The 19,313-nt window shown below is 44.0% G+C and overlaps 1 protein-coding gene across 3 annotated transcripts in view; it reads left to right on the forward strand.

Moving 5' to 3' along the window:
* Positions 1 to 911: 911 nt before the first annotated feature.
* The window catches only part of tsen54 (TSEN54 tRNA splicing endonuclease subunit), a 35,867-nt gene continuing 17,465 nt past the window's right edge, over positions 912 to 19,313 (forward strand). Inside the window, exons 1-6 of one of the 3 annotated variants that reach the window (XM_069929400.1) lie at positions 912 to 1,045; positions 5,942 to 6,106; positions 7,131 to 7,194; positions 8,151 to 8,234; positions 11,757 to 11,855; positions 17,258 to 17,310. In XM_069929400.1, the coding sequence (XP_069785501.1) occupies positions 987 to 1,045; positions 5,942 to 6,106; positions 7,131 to 7,194; positions 8,151 to 8,234; positions 11,757 to 11,855; positions 17,258 to 17,310 (524 nt within the window). In that variant the 5' untranslated portion in view covers positions 912 to 986. Of the gene's footprint in view, positions 1,046 to 5,221; positions 5,670 to 5,941; positions 6,107 to 7,130; positions 7,195 to 8,150; positions 8,235 to 11,756; positions 11,856 to 17,257; positions 17,311 to 19,313 lie in introns of those variants that run through there. The other 2 variants (XM_069929401.1, XM_069929403.1) reach the window with 2 other exon arrangements.

The raw sequence follows: 19,313 nt of genomic DNA on the forward strand, positions 1-19,313 counted from the left end.
GGGAGGAGTACAGACTAACAGACAAAACATTAATTAAGTGGAAAGGTAGGAATTGATTTTGGAGACAGAGGGAAAGGGAGAGAGAGAACTAGAGGAAAGAAGGATTAGAAAGAAGATGGGGTGGGGGGTTGGTTCAACGGAAACTGGAGAAGTCGATGTTAATCCCATCCAGTTGGATAGTGCCTATGTGTTAAAGCAATTTAAGTCATGGGTGCGTGGAAGAAGTATCTAGCATAAAGCATAATGCCGGAAGCATTTGTGGCGGGATTTTTTTTCCATAGATGTGGGCATTACTGACGCGAACACAATTTATTACAATTTATTAATGGATGGTGGACATAGATTAGCCAGAATCTCACCCATTAATGAAACAGGCTGTAATGAATACTTGGATTCAAATAGATGGGAAGTCAGTTGGACACTGAGGATGGTCCAAAATAGAGGTGGGCACCTTTTTAATTTAGACATTGTAACGTGATTGATAGTACTTGGAGACTTGTGTGGAGCACGAACACGCTTTTATTAGCTTACAATTAATAGCCGGTATCTACAGTGGTCTTCAGGTGGGAAAACAGGGTTTATATTGGAATCGAGGGGGTGGAGCCAAGAGGAGGGGTCGGCCGCCTAATCTACCCATAGACAGTGAATTCCAGTTCATACAACATGATAACAGGCCCATGAGTAAGTACTGGGGGGTGTAAGTTAATTGGGTGGTATGGACTTGTGGGCTGAATGATCTCTATACCATGCTGTACGTCTAAATTAAAAATTAAAAAGTTGGCCATCCCTGCTCCAAAGCAATAAACTGAGGCACTAAAACCTTCAAGGTTGGGAAAAGGTATAGTGTAATACTGAGACCAGGCATAGACTGTGGGCTAATAACAGACGGGCGCTAGGACCCGGAAGAAAGGTTGAAGGAGCTCCAGAAAGTCTCAGCAGCAGTTACCGGGCAGGCGCTTGGACCCGGCACGATTCGTGGTCCGTCAATGGAGGAGCGCGGGGAGCTGGACCAGAGCGTGGAGAGCACGGGCGGTCGCACACTGAGGTGAAGGCCGAGGCCTGGGACTCGCGGACGGGTGGCGGAGGCGGAGGGGGAAGGGAGTTGCGGCGCTAGGCCCCGTCGTGCGGCGCTAGGCCCCGTCGTGCGGCGCTAGGCCCCGTCGTGCGGCGCTAGGCCCCGTCGTGCGGCGCTAGGCCCCGTCGTGCGGCGCTAGGCCCCGTCGTGCGGCGCTAGGCCCCGTCGTGCGGCGCTAGGCCCCGTCGTGCGGCGCTAGGCCCCGTCGTGCGGCGCTAGGCCCCGTCGTGCGGCGCTAGGCCCCGTCGTGCGGCGCTAGGCCCCGTCGTGCGGCGCTAGGCCCCGTCGTGCGGCGCTAGGCCCCGTCGTGCGGCGCTAGGCCCCGTCGTGCGGCGCTAGGCCCCGTCGTGCGGCGCTAGGCCCCGTCGTGCGGCGCTAGGCCCCGTCGTGCGGCGCTAGGCCCCGTCGTGCGGCGCTAGGCCCCGTCGTGCGGCGCTAGGCCCCGTCGTGCGGCGCTAGGCCCCGTCGTGCGGCGCTAGGCCCCGTCGTGCGGCGCTAGGCCCCGTCGTGCGGCGCTAGGCCCCGTCGTGCGGCGCTAGGCCCCGTCGTGCGGCGCTAGGCCCCGTCGTGCGGCGCTAGGCCCCGTCGTGCGGCGCTAGGCCCCGTCGTGCGGCGCTAGGCCCCGTCGTGCGGCGCTAGGCCCCGTCGTGCGGCGCTAGGCCCCGTCGTGCGGCGCTAGGCCCCGTCGTGCGGCGCTAGGCCCCGTCGTGCGGCGCTAGGCCCCGTCGTGCGGCGCTAGGCCCCGTCGTGCGGCGCTAGGCCCCGTCGTGCGGCGCTAGGCCCCGTCGTGCGGCGCTAGGCCCCGTCGTGCGGCGCTAGGCCCCGGCTCCTGTTAAAGGGGCGCCCACCCCGCGTGGTGGGCCCCACAAATCGTGGGGGGGGGGGTGGAGAACAGGAGGAGGAGGTCGTCGTGTTCCGTCACCTTCATGGCTGCTGGAGCTGGGCAGAGTGGCCAAGGGGCCCCAAATGCCAACCACTGAGAGGGGCCAGTTCCAGTGGAACTGGCGTAGGGATGGGGTTGAACCGGGCCGAAGGGCCTCCTGTCCATGGTGGGGACTGTGTTTCTGTTGCCAGATCAGCACCAGGAAGGAGTCACCGGTCATTTGTAGATGTAAAGGCAGTAGATTGTCTCAATCCTCTCTAAAGTTGACGGAAATCCTCGATCTTCTTCCTGTCTTGTCTGTTAATTGTTGGGTTCTTTATATTGCAGGGAATGTGTGGTGTATCTTCTCTCTCAGCCAGAAAGAATTTTGATGTATGTGCACATTGTGCCCTTTATTGGACAATACACTTGAAAAGTTGAGCACAAAATAATTATTAGTTCCAAACTGTGGGGGGGGGGGAGGAAATAAATGAACCTCAATCAGGCCTAGAAGTTAGGTGATGAAAGGTGGCACAGCTCGTGGAGGAGTCGCCCTGGAGCTGCAGTCCAACCCCGAAGTCTGGCGCTGTCAGTGTGGAATTCCCACACCCGGAATGCCAATAAATTGTCTGGAGTGTGTCGTCGAGGGGCAGGACCCTTCTGTGGGGTCTGGGCAGGGAAGAGGGAGAATTGGACAATCAGTGGGGTCATTGGTGTTATCCATTTGTGCAAATGCACCGAAATTCTTACTTGTTGCAGCCGAACCCGTATTTGTAAAAAAAAACTATGACTGTTAAGTCATTGAATCAAATTCAAAGAGTCAATAAATAGGGGATAGATAATATTCACAGTAATCTGAGTGCAAAATGAGATACAACAGCGCAAACTGTCCTTTTGTGGTGTCGGAGGTACAAGAGTCTGATAGTTGGGGGGAGGTACAAGAGTCTGATAGTTGTTGGAACAAAACTGTTCTCAAACAGGAAGGTAGCTGCTGGTTTGCAGGTTTCTGTATCTTCTACCTTTTTTTTTTTTTTTTTTTTTTTTTTTTTTATAAATTTTTTTATTTTTCACACCATAAATCACATTAGCCATGATATACACTATTTCTTTTCACATATATACAGTGACTTTTTCTCCCCCCCCCCTTTCCTCCCAAACCACCCCCCCACCCCCCCCCTCTCATCCATTTTAGGTATACAATCTAGGTTGCATTAAGCCAGTCAGACAATGTTGCCATTCAACAAAATTACACCAGAAATTCTACTGAGTCCATTCTTTTCTTTCCTTCTCCTTCCATCAACTTAGGTAATGTTTGTCCCCGGTAGGTTTTCGCTATTGTATTTAATGTAAGGCTCCTATACTTGTTCGAATATTTCAATGTTATTTCTTAACCAATATGTTATTTTTTCTAATGGAATACATTTATTCATTTAAATTTGGTAGTTTCTTCCTTTTAATTTGGTTATGTATTCCATTAATATTTAAAGACATATAGTTCAGCGTAGCCCTTTTATATTTTGTTTATCTTCTCTTTCCGTTTTTCCATCATTACCTTTCCTCCTTTTCCATTTCTGTTTTCTTATTTTCAACTCTTTATAAGACAACATTCCTACAACATCTAACATTTTCCTTATTCTCCTATTTCTATCTTATTTATCCCCAATCTCCCCTTCACCTCCTGAGTTGTCCTTTATCCCTTGTCGGACAACCACATCTCCCCTCTCCATTTGGATTTGCGAATCCACTCGCAAGCGTCAACTGATTTTGCAGTGACCGCTATTTCCCCCCACCCCGCCTCCCCCAGAAAAGATTTCACTTTTCATATGTCACAAAGGTCCCTCTTTTAATTCCCTCCTTATTCTCTCTATTCCATTACCTTCCCTTATTAATTCTTGTCTATACTATCCATATTTTCCTCTAAGTACAGATACATTCATGTATGCTCATTGTCTCTATTCACTCTTATACCTCTTTACCTGCATACATATCAATCGTGATCATTTTTACTCTCATTACCCGTCTTCATCCCTCAGTCTATTTTTGTCTTTACCCACATACATATCAGTCGTGATCATTTTAACTCTCATTACCCGTCTTCCTCCCTCAGTCTATTGTTGTAATTGTTCTGCAAATTTTCGTGCTTCTTCTGGATCCGCGAATAGTCTGTTTTGTTGTCCTGGAATAAATATTTTCAATACCGCTGGATGCTTTAGTATAAATTTATACCCTTTCTTCCATAAAATCGCCTTTGCTGTATTGAACTCTTTTCTCTTCTTTAGGAGTTCAAAACTTATATCTGGATAAATGAAGATTTTTTGCCCTTTATACTCCAGTGGTTTGTTGCCCTCTCTTACTTTTTCCATTGTCTTCTCCAGTACCTTTTCTCTTGTAGTATATCTTAGGAATTTTACTACAATAGATCTTGGTTTTTGTTGTGGTTGTGGTTTAGAGGCCAATACTCTATGTGCCCTTTCTATTTCCATTTCATGCTGTAGTTCTGGACATCCTAGGGTCTTAGGGATCCACTCTTTTATAAACTCCCTCATATTCTTGCCTTCTTCATCTTCCTTAAGGCCCACTATCTTTATGTTATTTCTTCTGTTATGGTTTTCCATTGTATCTATTTTTTGAGCTAGTAGTTCTTGTGTCTCTTTAGTTTTTTTATTAGATTTCTCCAATTTCTTTTTTAAGTCTTCTACCTCCATTTCTGCTGCTACTGCCCGCTCTTCCATCTTGTCCATTTTTTTTCCCATTTCTGTTAAGGTCATCTCCATTTTAATTATTTTCTCCTCTGTGTTGTTTATTCTTTTTCTTAAATCCTTAAATTCCTGTGTTTGCCATTCTTTAAATGATTCCATGTATCCTCTAATAAGAGCAAGTATATCCTTTACCTTGCCTCTCTTTTCTTCTTCTATTTCACCATACTCTTCCTCTTCTTCTTCCTCTGGGTTGACCATCTGTTGTTTCTTTGGTGCCCTTTCCTCCTCTTCTATCTTGTTTCTATTGTCTTCTGTGGTCTCTTCTTGCTGCAGGTGTTCTGCAGCTGTCGTTGCCGGCTGTGGAGATCGACTCCCCAGCTGGTCCCCCCTCCCGTCGGTGTGTTTTTTTTCATTCGCATCGCGCATGCGCGAAACTTCGCGCATGCGCGGTTGCGCACTTTTGTTCGGCTCTGCGAGCCATTTTTGTAGTCCATTATTTACCGACCTGAGGGAGCGGGTTTCTCTCTCCGCAGCGGGCCTCTTCGGACAGGTAAGGCCTTCACCTTTTCCCTCCTTTGTCTTCTCTTCCTCTCTTCTTACCGTTGCTTTCGACTTTTCTTTTTTTGTCGCCATCTTCTTTCCACCTTTATACTCACTTTTCTGTAACTTTTATTTCTGTGCCTTTGTGTTTTCTCTTGTTTTTCTCGACTTTTCTGGAGAGGGCTGGAGTTCACCGTCCGGCCACTACTCCATCGCGTGACTCCTCCCTGTATCTTCTACCTGAAGCCAGCAGTGAGAAGAGGTTGTGACCAGGGTGATGGGGTCCTTCCTGATATTGCCTGCCTTCTTGAGGCAGAACCTCACTTCGATGTCCGCAACAGATGGGAGATCAGAGCCTGCGATGTTATGTTTTCTGTTGCCTCCTGCATTCTTGAATTGTGTGTTTAATGATGATCATTGGATAATTTGGATAGTTGAGTGGAGAATAAATGAAACCTATCTGTGGATGTGAATGCACCACCAAGAGTGTCAAGTAAGTACAGTAAAATCCTCGTTATCTGGAATTCAAACAACTGGCAAAAAAAAATTGCAGAAAATATATAGGTTAAAAATATGGAAGTTTAAAATTGGTGCCAAAAATGGTTAGTTCGCCAATTCACACAACATGCAATCTCAAGCAACTGGAAAATTCACTTCTCCGGTATCTACCAATCCCCAGAGGTGCTGGATACTGGCTGATTTACTGAACAAAAACAAATTAACCTGAAGAATGAATAAACTTTTTTTTTAATGGTCCTCCTAAAGCTGCGAAGAGTTGTTTTCAGCACGATTCCGGGATCACAAGCTTCCCCAGCAGACTCATGGCCAGAAGGACTTCATCCCAGATCACTCTGAGGAGCAAGCTGAGAGGTTGCGGCTGTGTCGAGAGGAGGAGTGGCAGCTCCTGGCTGAAGAGCGGGTGGAACGACTGTGAGTTCTGCTGCTAACTGATTAAAAAAATATTGGGGCATAGATTTCACAGGAGGATGTGACCAGCTTCCAAAATAAAAATTAATGATCACACTTGGCTGTTGTATCCTACTTAATGCTGAAAGTCGATGAGAATGGGATAGTTGTGGAAGCATTTCTTATGAGCCATGTTAATGTGGAGAATATGACTATTCCCCCAGCCTCTTATTGTGTGTAGTTACTTGTACCTGTCTGACTTTTCTGAAGACTTTTTATTCAGGCCCCTGCTTGTTGATGCCAATACCTAATGAAGAGCCCAACTCCAAAACATTGGTTACCCTTTACTTCCTTAGGATGTTGCGTGACCTGCTGAGCTTCTCCCACATGTTTCCGTATTGCTTTCCTGAAAGCTTGCTGGTGTGGGTAATATGGTACCAATCTAGGTTAGAGTATAGGTTACCTGCAACTTAAAGTTATTTCTCCAGGCATTCTCCTTAAATGCCTTAAAGGGCAGGTATAGCATTGACAGGGACAAAATTGCACTGTCCTGTCAAAATGTTCCAGGGCAGGAATACATTAACAGTTCAAACTCCTTCTAAATGGTTGCTGTTAGTAGTGTATTCTGATGGGGATGCTTTCCATGCACTTGGAACCAGTTAGAACAGCACGATTAACACAATGCTAATACAGCACCGGCAACCCGGGTTTAAATCAGGGAGTTTGTACATTCTCCCTGTGACCTGTGTGGGTTTCCTCCAGGTGCTCTGGTTTCCTCCAAAAATATACTTGGATTGTAAGTTGATTGGTGTATTTAGGTGGCACAGGTTTGTGGGCCAGAAGTGCCTGTTACTGTGAAATAAATGTAAATTAAATTATTAATCAACCTAGTGAGAGGCAAGTATATTTTGATGTGTAGACTTCAGGGTTTTCTAAATATAGTTAATATTGCCTTTCTGTTCTGTTGAGTCCAGCAGATTCTTGCTGATTGTATTATTTTGCTTTGTGGAAAGCAGTTTTATAAAATGATTCTCTTCATTTTGTGCAGAGGGAGCCTGGTAAAAGCACAGTGGAACCCGCAGGAGGGCGTCGTAGAGCTAAAGTCCAACGCAGTGAGTTTAGTGAAAGGAGAATGTGCTTGTTTACGGGGTGCAGGAACAGGGCCCTGAGGATCCTGTTGGAACTGAGAATTTGCTGCTTGGTGACTTTCTGTGGACTGGGCTAGCAACCAGAGGCATGATTAGCCCTTGGTTGAGACAGGGGTAAGGGGCCTTTGGAGACTGGAAGGTTGGAGGGGGCTCTGATCAGGATATTGCCAGTTGAGCACTGGGGTAGGGGGCTGCTGGCAGTAGTGGGACTGCAACTCTCAACGAGTGAGATCACAGGATTGGGTGTGGATCCAGCAAATTCGGGCAAGGGGTTAGTTCACAAGCTGGAGACTGGAAGTGAAATGTTGTTCAGGGTGACAAAGGGAAGTCTGTGCAATGCCAGTGCGTGCTTTCCAAAACTGAAGACAATAAGTGGTCACCTCCTAGTGGCTAACCATTATAATGTGCACTAGGAATTACCCAGTTGAGGTTCCAGGGTGCCACGAAATAACCCAGAGATGGTTGTTACCTAATTTCACTGCAGAACAGGGAATTAATTTCTTTGGAATGTTTCCTGGCAGTTTCAACAACTTTAGTTGGAAAACTATCCTTTCTGTCAATCAACCTATCTGACTCCAAATCTAGGGGGGAGTGGAATCGCATGCATAACAAAGATTTAACTTGGGTTGTATCCAATTCTAATGGATGCTTTTATGGATGATTAATGGATGATTAAACTAAATTTATTATTTAAACAAAAAAGCAGAAAAGAAAATGGAAAGTTGCAATTAAAAACAAAATGCAAGAAGCACTCAGTAGGTCAGGCAATGTTTGTGAGAAGAGAAACTGGTTTAATGTTTCAGGTCAAAAATTCAGCTGAAATTTATTTCATTGATTATATCATTAGTTTTTAGAATAACTGTCTTATTTTTCTGCTATGTTTTCCCCCTTCCACCATCTTTTTAAAAAATTCTACACAGGGGAAATTCTGGCACACCATGGGGCATGTGAATCGAGGGAAACAGCTGCTATATCCTGAGGAAGCGCTGTATCTTCTTGAATGTGTGAGTATGGTTGCTAGATGCACCATGTTGGACCTAGTTGCTACACTTGAAAGTCTTCAGTTCATGTTTCAAGCTGTTTGTGTGCCTTCATTGCAGAAGGATATCTAGTTTGATGGCACTGGGTGGTTTTTTTGAGGAAGAGGGAATGGTGGGATTTGAAAGTCTTGTTATTAAAATCATTGAATTGGGCCATGAAAGGATATCCTTGCTTGTTGCTTTGTTTTCTTGCTGGAAAAGACACACATGTCTCTTTTCATCATCATGTAGGCTTGTATATAAAACTCAAAGGGATAGAATATCCCACCGTCCAACCTCCTTCTATGAGTTAGGACCTGAAGTTTCTCAGCAATCTATTATTTCTTTGGTTTCCTTTCCTCAGACCATGTTTTTGGTTCTCCAAATCCCCCCATTTAGACAGTAATGTATCACAGAACAGCCTGCTTCCTTGAAGGATGATTTCCAGGAATGAAGTGTCATTGCCTATTCTCCTTGACTCATTCCATGCCTGGTTAACTGAGTGACCAGTAATTGGTTGATCGTTTCTATGCTTTTCTAACTCCATTGAATATCTCTGACTAGATCTTTGATTTCTAGATTTGTGCATGCGTCTGACTCCCAGGTCTCTGGTTTAAACAGAACAGAGAAGATGAAGGCCTTGCAAAACAAACTTGAGCCATGTGAATGTGATTTCACTTTTATGCAAGTGGAGAAAATAGGATTTGAATGGTTATTTCACAAAATCTGTATTTGCCAGGAATTTGAAGCCTGAGAGCTTGATTTCCAATTTTATCTCATTGGTCACTGTGTTTAACAGACTTTGAGAGAGCCCAAGTTTTAAAAAGTGTGAAGCTCAAATGCAGTTTCTATTACACTCTTTGTTCATGTACATTTTACATAGTCAACAGGAGAGTGTAGAGGAGAGAAAGGATTAAGGTCCACAAGGCTATTGCTCAAGTTGGATTGGCTACACTTGTGTGTTTTAAACAGCAATGTTCCATGAATCCTGCAAGAACTACTATGTCTGCCATTAAAGGGTTGAATAACACCACTGACCACCAAGATGTGGCAAACCTGAGATTTAACACCAGCAAAGTCTTTGGGATGATTTAAAAAAAATTCCCTTTCGCCAGTGGTAGGCCTAACCTGCAGTTTGGCGCCAAATAGAATTTTCACCTTGCCCTCCTGGCTCACCTCCATCGCAAGAACAATAGGGCCGGTGCTGGGATCTTTTGTTTTCTCTGCCAGTCACTTCTGTGCTCATAGAGGTGTTGGGAAGAATAGAGGGTTAAAAGAATGTTATTCTCCTGGAACCTAGATTAGAAATTCTTCTTTCAGGACACAAGGAAACCAAACACGATGAAATGCATTCACTTCACTGAGCCTCGTGTGTCTCTGCCTTTGATTGAGCCAACTTGGACTAGTGAAAGATACATAATTGTCATAAAACCATCCAGTATGGAACAAGCCCTTCAGTCCATATCAGCTAATGACCAAGTTGGCATTCTGGGCCAAGTCCGTTTTGCCTCCATTTGGTTCATTTCCTTATAAACGCTGTCCATGCCTCTATCTGTCCACATGTCTTTTGAAAGTCATAGTCTTCCCCACTTCTAGAGATTCCTCTGGCAGCTCATTCCAGATATGGGCCATCCTTTGAGTGAAAAAGTTTCCCCTTGTTTCCCACTTGAATCTCTCCCCTCTTGCTTTAAATGTAGCCCTCTACTCCTGCGAAGGCTGAGGAAAGTTCATTTCCCACCCTCTGTCCTCACTACATTCTACAGAGGATGTATTAAGAGCATTCTGAGCAATTGCATCATCCCTGGTTTGGAAGCTGTACCACCTCAGACCATAAGACCCTGCAGAGGATAGTGGAGTCAGTGGAGAAGATCATTGGGGTCTCTCTTCCTACCACAACAGACATCTACAACACACAATGCATGCAGAAGGAAAATAACATTGTGGAGGACTTCTCACACCCCTCTAGTAAACTTTTCTGCCTTCTGCAATGAGGTACTGTAACATTTGGGTCCACACGTCCAAATTGTACAACAGTTATTTTTTCTAAAGCTATCAGGCTCCTCATTCCTAGAACATACGTATACTAGTATATCATGGATTTTTATTGTATTATGACTTAATATTTAGCTCCTATTTATGTAAATCTGCTCTATGGTCCTGGAGAAGCGCAATCTCATCTTTGCATTGCGTCAGTAGTTATGGTATGAACGACCAATAAAGGTGACTTGACTTGGAATCATCTCCCCAAATAAAAAGACAATGAACATTCACTTTAGCCAAGTTCCTCATGATTTTGTGTGAGGTATGAAGTCCCAGCCTAAAAAATAAGCCCTTCAGTCTTGGCAGCATCCTGGTAAATCTCTTTTGCACCCTTTTCAATTTCATACCCTCCTTCTTGTAGCTGAACAACCAGAACTCCACACATTACTCTCAATTATGCTCTCACCAGTAACTTGTATATCTGACTCATTACGTGGTATCTTTTGTACTCCATACCCTACCCAATGAAGTGTGCCAACCTCCTTCTTTAACACCCTGTCCACTAAATGGCCACTTTCACAAAACTAGATACAGTAAAATCCCTGGTATCCTGAATTCAAACACTGGTAGCCTCAAACAACCAGCAAAATAAAAAAATAATTGTGGAAAATAAATTCAAAAAATTGAAATAAATAGAATGAAATAGTAGGTAAAAAATTCAAGTTTAAAATTGTAAAAGTAAGTGTTCTCTGAAGTGACACATGAACCTTTGGTGAAGATGGGAGCAAATATTCAGCCAGCGGAGGGAGGGCCTTGGTCGTGCTTTGCTCATAGCAGCTGTTTGAATAAAGTTGTGTGAAACAGCAATGGATGAAGAGCTGGTTGATGCTGCTCACCATTGGGGTGACTCTCTTAAAGTGTCTCCTTATTTCTGCTTAGTAAGAGTCGTCACGGTCAGCGGCTTTATCTGTAAACTTGGGGTTGGTGGGTTAATTATCTATAATGTTATTGTTCGTCTTTTGGGCCTGCAGATGCAGCAGGGATTAAACATTTTTAAAGAGTGTGACTGAAAATAAAGTAGAATGCTTTAAGGTTTGTATATTCATTCAAGTTTATTCAGTGAAAGTACAGTATAGTTGTTTTTGTCTTTTAAACTGTTTATTCTTAATGCAAGTGTATTAGTTAGGCATTGTAAGAGCAAATCTCTAGCAACCGGAAAATACACTTATCCAGCATCTACCATAGGTGCTGGAGACCTGGGATTTTACTGCATTTATTCTCCGAGGTTTGTCTCTTCCACATCAGTCATGACTATTGCTCATGCAGTTTTTGCAATTGAAATTTGACCCTATATTAAAATTGGATCCCATTGGTTTCCAAATATGTTCTCCATGCCTACTCAAAAAGATTAAGTTACCTTGTCCTGCAGTTTCCCTGAACAGAATGCATAGAGAAGCTGTTTCCTACAGTTATGTGGTCAATGAGAGTGCTTCCTGACATAATATTTGCAATTTCCCTATCTTCCAGGGGTCCATACAACTCTTTTACGGAGATCTTCCACTGTCCATTCAAGAATCGTATGAAGTTTTACTGTCGTCTCGAACTATTCCATTACAAAATTACCAGGTCTGGAAGTGAACTGAATTCTAGCATTAACTCTGGTGTGTGATGTATCTGATTCCGAGGTAGACTACTGCCAGCCACGTCAGTCACAGTGGAAACTCGGACCATCTGTGGCACCAAATGGTTTTTCTGCTGTTTTGCTCCTTGGTATCTGGTTTGGAATTGACTATCAAAGAAAATGTGTAAAATGGGTGTTGTGGGAGCCACAGGGTTTATGTGAGACTTTAATGACATTGTATTAACCCAATAATTCATGCCCTGAAAGGTGTATTACAAGAAAGAGTTGAAGAAGAAAGTCTGCACATGCTGGGGTGGAGTACAATAGACAAATATTCTGGAGACAACTCAGCAGTTCACGCAGCATCCATAGCAAGTAAAGACAAACCAATGTTTCAGGCCTGGGCTATTCATCAGGTGTCGTAGTGTTTCTCCAGCATGTTTGTGTATTGCATGTCACAGGGTCATTGAGTGGAGTGACAACACAAGCTCCATGCTCACCAAGAACTGCCATTCACACATTCCTTTGTATGCTTCAGGGTACACAGAAGAAAAAATGTTGTTAGCTGAGGTTGGGGATGAAAAAGGCCAGTAATTGAGGTTCAGGTCTGGGAAATGGGTGTGAGGATGTTGGTAGGCTTGCATTGGTGGATGGCAGTTTTGAGCAATGGGCAGAGATTGAATTGAGTGGGTGGGATGGGGGAAGGTTAGGATAAGGGAGATTTGGATATTAAAGACTGAATAGGTCACAGTTTGGAAGAGTATTTGTTAAATATTTAGTCATCCCGGTAAAGTGAGAATCAGATGCGCAAAGGTAATTAGAAGTGCCTGGTAAATTTCTGAGGGGGAATTGCAGTTTACAGGTAGTCTGGAAAATTGTCTTTTTAATTTTTTTTTTCAGCCAGTTGTTCTTGGGAAGGGAAAAAATGTCTGAATTTACAAGCCATAATCTATTTCTGGCATGCTTTGCTGTACCAGTCCCATTGTATTATAGCAATGCGGATAGATATTCCTCCAGTAAGATTGAGCTGTGTGCATCTTTGCTTGCTTTGAAGGTACCACAGATATGGTAATAGGTCCATAGCCAATGGACCACAAACGCACTGATGAACACCAGCAATGCGTACCGTAGTGCTCTCTTTCAAATTTTAACTCTGCTGCAGTCAGCCAGCTTAATTTGAGGAGTGGTATGTAGTTGGAATTGGAAAACTTGCCACTGATTCCTACCTGCTGGTGGAGGATCTTGGTGTAGTTTTGCTGAGTGTTGGGATAACATTGGGTGCAGGGCTCTTTTACCACCAATTCATGCGATGGCTATTATTTATGTGAATTGGCTGCCTGAAGCTATTGATTGAAAATCCCACTGAGCAGTGCAGAAAAGTGCTTAACCAGTCACGACACCATAGAATATAAAGGCAGTCGACATTACAGGTCTGAGGCCTTCTTCAGGAATGGCAAAAATTAGGCAGACACCTGGATAAAAAGGTGGAGGAAGGGGAAAAGGGAGGGAGATAATAGGTAGGTGTAGGTGGGAGGGTAGAAGACCAGGAAGCTGAGGTGATAGGGGGAGAGGAAGAGGGGTAAGAAAGATGGCTCTCTGTTAGGAGCAGGAAGGGAAAGGGGGTGGGGGCTGGAGGAAGGGAGACAGAGGGATGAGGGAAAATGAGACTGTGTGGGGGGGGGGGTTAATTGAAATTAGAGGTCAGTGTTGGTGCCACCTGGTTGGGGACTGCTGAGACTCAATACATGATGTTGTTCTTCCAATTTGCAGTTGGCCTCAGCTTGGCAGGACATGAGGCCATAGACAGATGTCAGTGTGGCAATGGGATGTGCAATTGAAGTGGACATTTCCACTGAGTCTGTTTGTATACTTCACAAGAATACAAGATATAAGAGCAGAAGTAGGCCAATTGGCCTGTCGGGTCTGCTCTGCCATTTAATCATGAGTTGATCCATATCACTTAGCCCCACTCCCTGGCCTTCTTCCCATACTCCTTGATGGCCTGACTAATCAAATACCTGTCAATTTCTGTCTTGCATACACCCAACGACCTTGCTTCCACTGCCAGCTGTGGCAATGTTACACAGACTCACGTTTCTCTGCATTTCTGTTTTAAATTGGCACCTTTTTTTAATCTTGAAATTGTGGCTTCTTGTCCTTGACTCCCCTACTGTGGGAAACAACTTTCTCACATCTACTCTATCCAGGCCTTTCAGCATTTGAAATGTCTCTATGAGGTCCTCCCTCATCCTTCTGTATTCCAATGAGTACAGTCCAAGAGCCGACAAACGTTCCTCATATGCTAACCCTTTCATTCCTGGAGACATTCTAGTAAATCTCTGAACCCTCTCCAATGCTAGCACATCCTTTCTCAAATAAGTCATCCAAAATCGTACACAGTACTCCAAGTGAGGTTTCACCAATGCCCTATAGGGTCTCACTATTACATCCCTGCTCTTGCATGTTATTCTTATAGAAATGAAGACCAACATTGCATTCGCTTTCTTCACTGACTCAACTTGGAGCTTAACCTTTAGGGGATCTTGCACGAGGACTTCCAAGTCCCTTTGCACCTCTGGATGTTGAAGTTTCTCCTCATCTAAATAGTCTGCCTGTCTATTTCTTACACCAAAGTATATGATTGTACATTTCCCAACATTCCCAACAAAGGCGAGAAATCAGACTGCTCAAACTACAGGGGAATCACACTGCTTTCCATTGCAGGCAAAATCTTTGCTAGGATTCTCCTAAATAGAATAATACCTAGTGTCGCTGAGAATATTCTCCCAGAATCACAGTGCGGCTTTCGCGCAAACAGAGGAACTACTGACATGGTCTTTGCCCTCAGACAGTTCCAAGAAAAGTGCAGAGAACAAAACAAAGGAATCTACATCACCTTTGTTGACCTTACCAAAGCCTTCGACACTGTGAGCAGGAAAGGGCTTTGGCAAATACTAGAGTGCCTTGGATGCCCCACAAAATTCCTCAACATGGTTATCCAACTGCACGAAAACCAACAAGGTTGGGTCAGATACAGCAATGAGGTCTCTGAACCCTTCTCCATTAACAATGGTGTGAAGCAAGGCTGCGTTCTCGCACCAACCCTCTTTTTAATCTTCTTCAGCATGATGCTGAAACAAGCCATGAAAGACCTCAACAATGAAGACGCTGTTCACATCCAGTAAATGTGTAAATGGCAGTCTCTTCAATCTGAGGCGCCTGCAAGCTCACACCAAGACACAAGAGCAACCTGTCCGTGAACTACTCTTTGCAGACGATGCCGCTTTAGTTGCCCATTCAGAGCCAGCTCTTCAGCGCTTGACGTCCTGTTTTGCGGAAACTGCCAAAATGTTTGGCCTGGAAGTCAGCCTGAAGAAAACTGAGGTCCTCCATCAGCCAGCTCCCCCACATCTCCATCGGGCACACAAAACTCAAAATGGTCAACCAGTTTACCTATCTCGGCTGCACCATTTCATCGGATGCAAGGATCGACAACGAGATAGACAATAGACTTGCCAAGGCAAATAGCGCCTTTGGAAGACTACACAAAAGAGTCTGGAAAAACAACCAACTGAAAAACCTCACAAAGATTAAGCGTATACAGACCTGTTGTTATACCCACACTCCTGTTCGGCTCCGAATCATGGGTCCTCTACCGGCATCACCTACGGCTCCTAGAACGCTTCCACCAGCCTTGTCTCCACTCCATCCTCAACATTCATTGGAGCGACTTTATCCCTAACATTGAAGTACTCGAGATGGCAGAGGCCGACAGCATCGAATCCATGCTGCTGAAGATCCTACTGCGCTGGGTAGGTCACGTCTCCAGAATGGAGGACCGTTGCCTTCCCAAGATCGTGTTATATGGCGAGCTCTCCACTGGCCACCGAGACAGAGGTGCACCAAAGAAGAGGTACAAGGAGTGCCTAAAGAAATCTCTTGGTGCCTGCCACATTGACCACCGCCAGTGGGCTGATATCGCCTCCAACCGTGCAAATTGGCGCCTCACAGTTCGGTGGGCAGCAACCTCCTTTGAAGAAGACCGCAGAGCCCACCTCACTGACAAAAGACAAAGGAGGAAAAGCCCAACACCCAACCCCAACCAACCAATTTTCCCCTGCAACTGATGCAACCGTGTCTGCCTGTCCCGCATCGGACTTGTCAGCCACAAACGAGCCTGCAGCTGACGTGGACATTTACCCCTCCATAAATCTTCGTCCGCGAAGCCAAGCCAAAGAAAGAATTTCATCTGCCATCTCCCTGCCCATTTTCCTAATCTATCCAAGTCTCTCTGCAGCTTTTCCACGTCATCAGGTCTATCCCCTATTTTGATGTCATCCGTAAATGTAGCCACAAAGCTATTCTATTATCCAAATCTTTTATATACAACCTAATAAGAAGCATCTCCCAACACTGACCCCAGTAGAACACCACTACTGGCAACAGGCAACCAACCTGAATAGGATCCCCTTATTCCCACTCTGTTTCCGCCTATTAACCAATGCTCTACCCATGCTAGTATCCTTCCTGTAATTCCATGAGCTCTCATCTTGTCAAGCAGCCTTTATGTGGCACCTTGTCGAATGTCTTTTGAAAGTCCAATGACTCAACATCCATTACTTCTCCCTTGTCCATCCTGTTTGTTATCTCCTCAGGCATGAATTTCCTTTAAGGAAACCATGCTGACTTGGACCTATCTTGTGATGATTCTCTAGGTACTCCGTTACCTCATCTTTGACAATTGATTCCAACATCTTCTCAACCACGACGCCAGACTAATAGGTCTATAGTTTCCTTTTTGTTGCCTCCTTCCCTTCTTAAACAACGGTGACATTTGCGATTCTCCAGTCCTCTGGAACCATGGCAGAATAATTACTGATAGTGATCAAGGAGAGGGGAGGCTGGTCTTTTAACCTTTACCTTGTCTGAGGGAACTGAAGCTGTGAACTCAGCCCAGGCTGGTGATCAAAATAGGTGTCAAAATAGAGCAAAATCGTTCTTTTCAACAATGCACATATAGTTACAGTACAGTTTATCTCAAATTTGTGTTGTAGAACAAAATATACTATTCATAGTTATTGAGAATGCTCTGTTTAAAGGAACACAATTTAGATGAAGATGGTTTATTTAGGTTTAATCCAGATATAAGAAACATCATGACAGAACACTGCAAACAGCAAAATAGTTGTAGGATCTGTAAAACTATTCGGGAGCATTGCACATAACTTGATTATAAATACAGAGTTTTAAAATGTTCTGTTTATATTTAATTGTAAACTTTGTTTAGTCCTTATATATTTACACAAGTAATGTGGATGTGCCATGATTTCTGCTGTTTCATTAACTGTCCATAACTTTGAGATGATGTTGGACAATACGCTTTGAATTTTCTTCTTTGTTTTTGAAGGTTTATAGCCATTTGAAAAGACTGGGTTACATCGTAATGCGGTTTGATCCCAGGTAATGTTTTTCTCTGTCATCGTTCTGCTTGCTCATGTAACCTCTTATTGATTCTCCCACTCATTTTGCATGCCCTCTCCTTAACGTTTTGTGGGGAAAGAAACCTGGAAAATGAAATGAAAATGTTTTAATGAAGGGTGCTTTAATCAGTCACATCCCCTTTAAATTGGCTATCTTGTGGATTGTTATTGGGCTTTTAATGAGACTAAAGGATAGACTAGATTCCAGATTCCCACTTTTTTCCCTTTGCCTCTGCTTTTTAACAATACCAATTACCTTAAATCTGGCACCTCTGACAATTAAAATGGCTCATCTTTGTTCAGGCCTCTTGCAATTTTTTTGTACCTCAATTGGATATCTGCCTCTTCATCCTGTTGTAAAAGCATCAGCCTTGTTTGACTCCCCTTTTAATTATGTTTTTCCTGTCTTGACAACATCCCGATAAATTTATTTTCTACCTATTTTGGGGCTAAACTCGTGAGTTTTCTCTTGAAAACATTCACCCCCTCCTCCATTCTGTGTATACAGTACTATAGGTGTGTCCTAATTTTTGTATAGTTGTAGCATCATTTCTCATATTCATTGTCTTTGTTAATAAAGAAAAGCATAGCGTACATCTCTTCCTCTCTGATCTACCACCTTCTGGAATCTGTGGACGTGCACTGCAGGTTGTCTTTGTTAATAAAGAAAAGCATAGCATACATCTCTTCCTCTCTGATCTGCCACCTTCTGGAATCTGTGGACGTGCACTGCAGGTTGTCTTTGTTAATAAAGAAAAGCATAGCATACATCTCTTCCTCTCTGATCTACCACCTTCTGGAATCTGGACGTGCACTGCAGGTTGTCTTTGTTAATAAAGAAAAGCATAGCATACATCTCTTCCTCTCTGATCTGCCACCTTCTGGAATCTGTGGACGTGCACTGCAGGTTGTCTTTGTTAATAAAGAAAAGCATAGCATACATCTCTTCCTCTCTGATCTGCCACCTTCTGGAATCTGTGGACGTGCACTGCAGGTTGTCTTTGTTAATAAAGAAAAGCATAGCATACATTTCTTCCTCTCTGATCTACCACCTTCTGGAATCTGTGGACGTGCACTGCAGGTTGTCTTTGTTAATAAAGAAAAGCATAGCATACATCTCTTCCTCTCTGATCTGCCACCTTCTGGAATCTGTGGACGTGCACTGCAGCTTGTCTTTGTTAATAAAGAAAAGCATAGCATACATCTCTTCCTCTCTGATCTTCCACCTTCTGGAATCTGTGGACGTGCACTGCAGGTTGTCTTTGTTAATAAAGAAAAGCATAGCATACATCCTCTCTGATCTGCCACCTTCTGGAATCTGTGGACGTGCACTGCAGGTTGTCTTTGTTAATAAAGAAAAGCATAGCATACATCTCTTCCTCTCTGATCTGCCACCTTCTGGAATCTGTGGACGTGCACTGCAGATTGTCTTTGTTAATAAAGAAAAGCATAGCATACATCTCTTCCTCTCTGATCTACCACCTTCTGGAATCTGGACGTGCACTGCAGGTTGTCTTTGTTAATAAAGAAAAGCATAGCATACATCTCTTCCTCTCTGATCTGCCACCTTCTGGAATCTGTGGACGTGCACTGCAGGTTTTCTTTGTTAATAAAGAAAAGCATAGCATACATCTCTTCCTCTCTGATCTACCACCTTCTGGAATCTGTGGACGGGCACTGCAGGTTGTCTTTGTTAATAAAGAAAAGCATAGCATACATCTCTTCCTCTCTGATCTGCCACCCTCTGGAATCTGTGGACATGCACTGCAGGTTGTCTTTGCTCCTCTCCTCTTTTCAATATTCCACTATTTACTGTGTATTCCCTTGCCTTGTTGGTTTTCCCAAGTGCATTACTTCACAATTCCTTGGATTGAATTTCCTCTTTTCTGCCTATATGATCAGTCATGGCTTTCATTTCACCGTCAAAAGCTTCCTTTATTTTCAATTATGGAGCTCATTTTTCAATGATCTTAACATGGCTTC

The sequence above is a fragment of the Narcine bancroftii genome, chromosome 3 (assembly GCF_036971445.1).
Source record: "Narcine bancroftii isolate sNarBan1 chromosome 3, sNarBan1.hap1, whole genome shotgun sequence".
NCBI lineage: Eukaryota > Metazoa > Chordata > Chondrichthyes > Torpediniformes > Narcinidae > Narcine > Narcine bancroftii.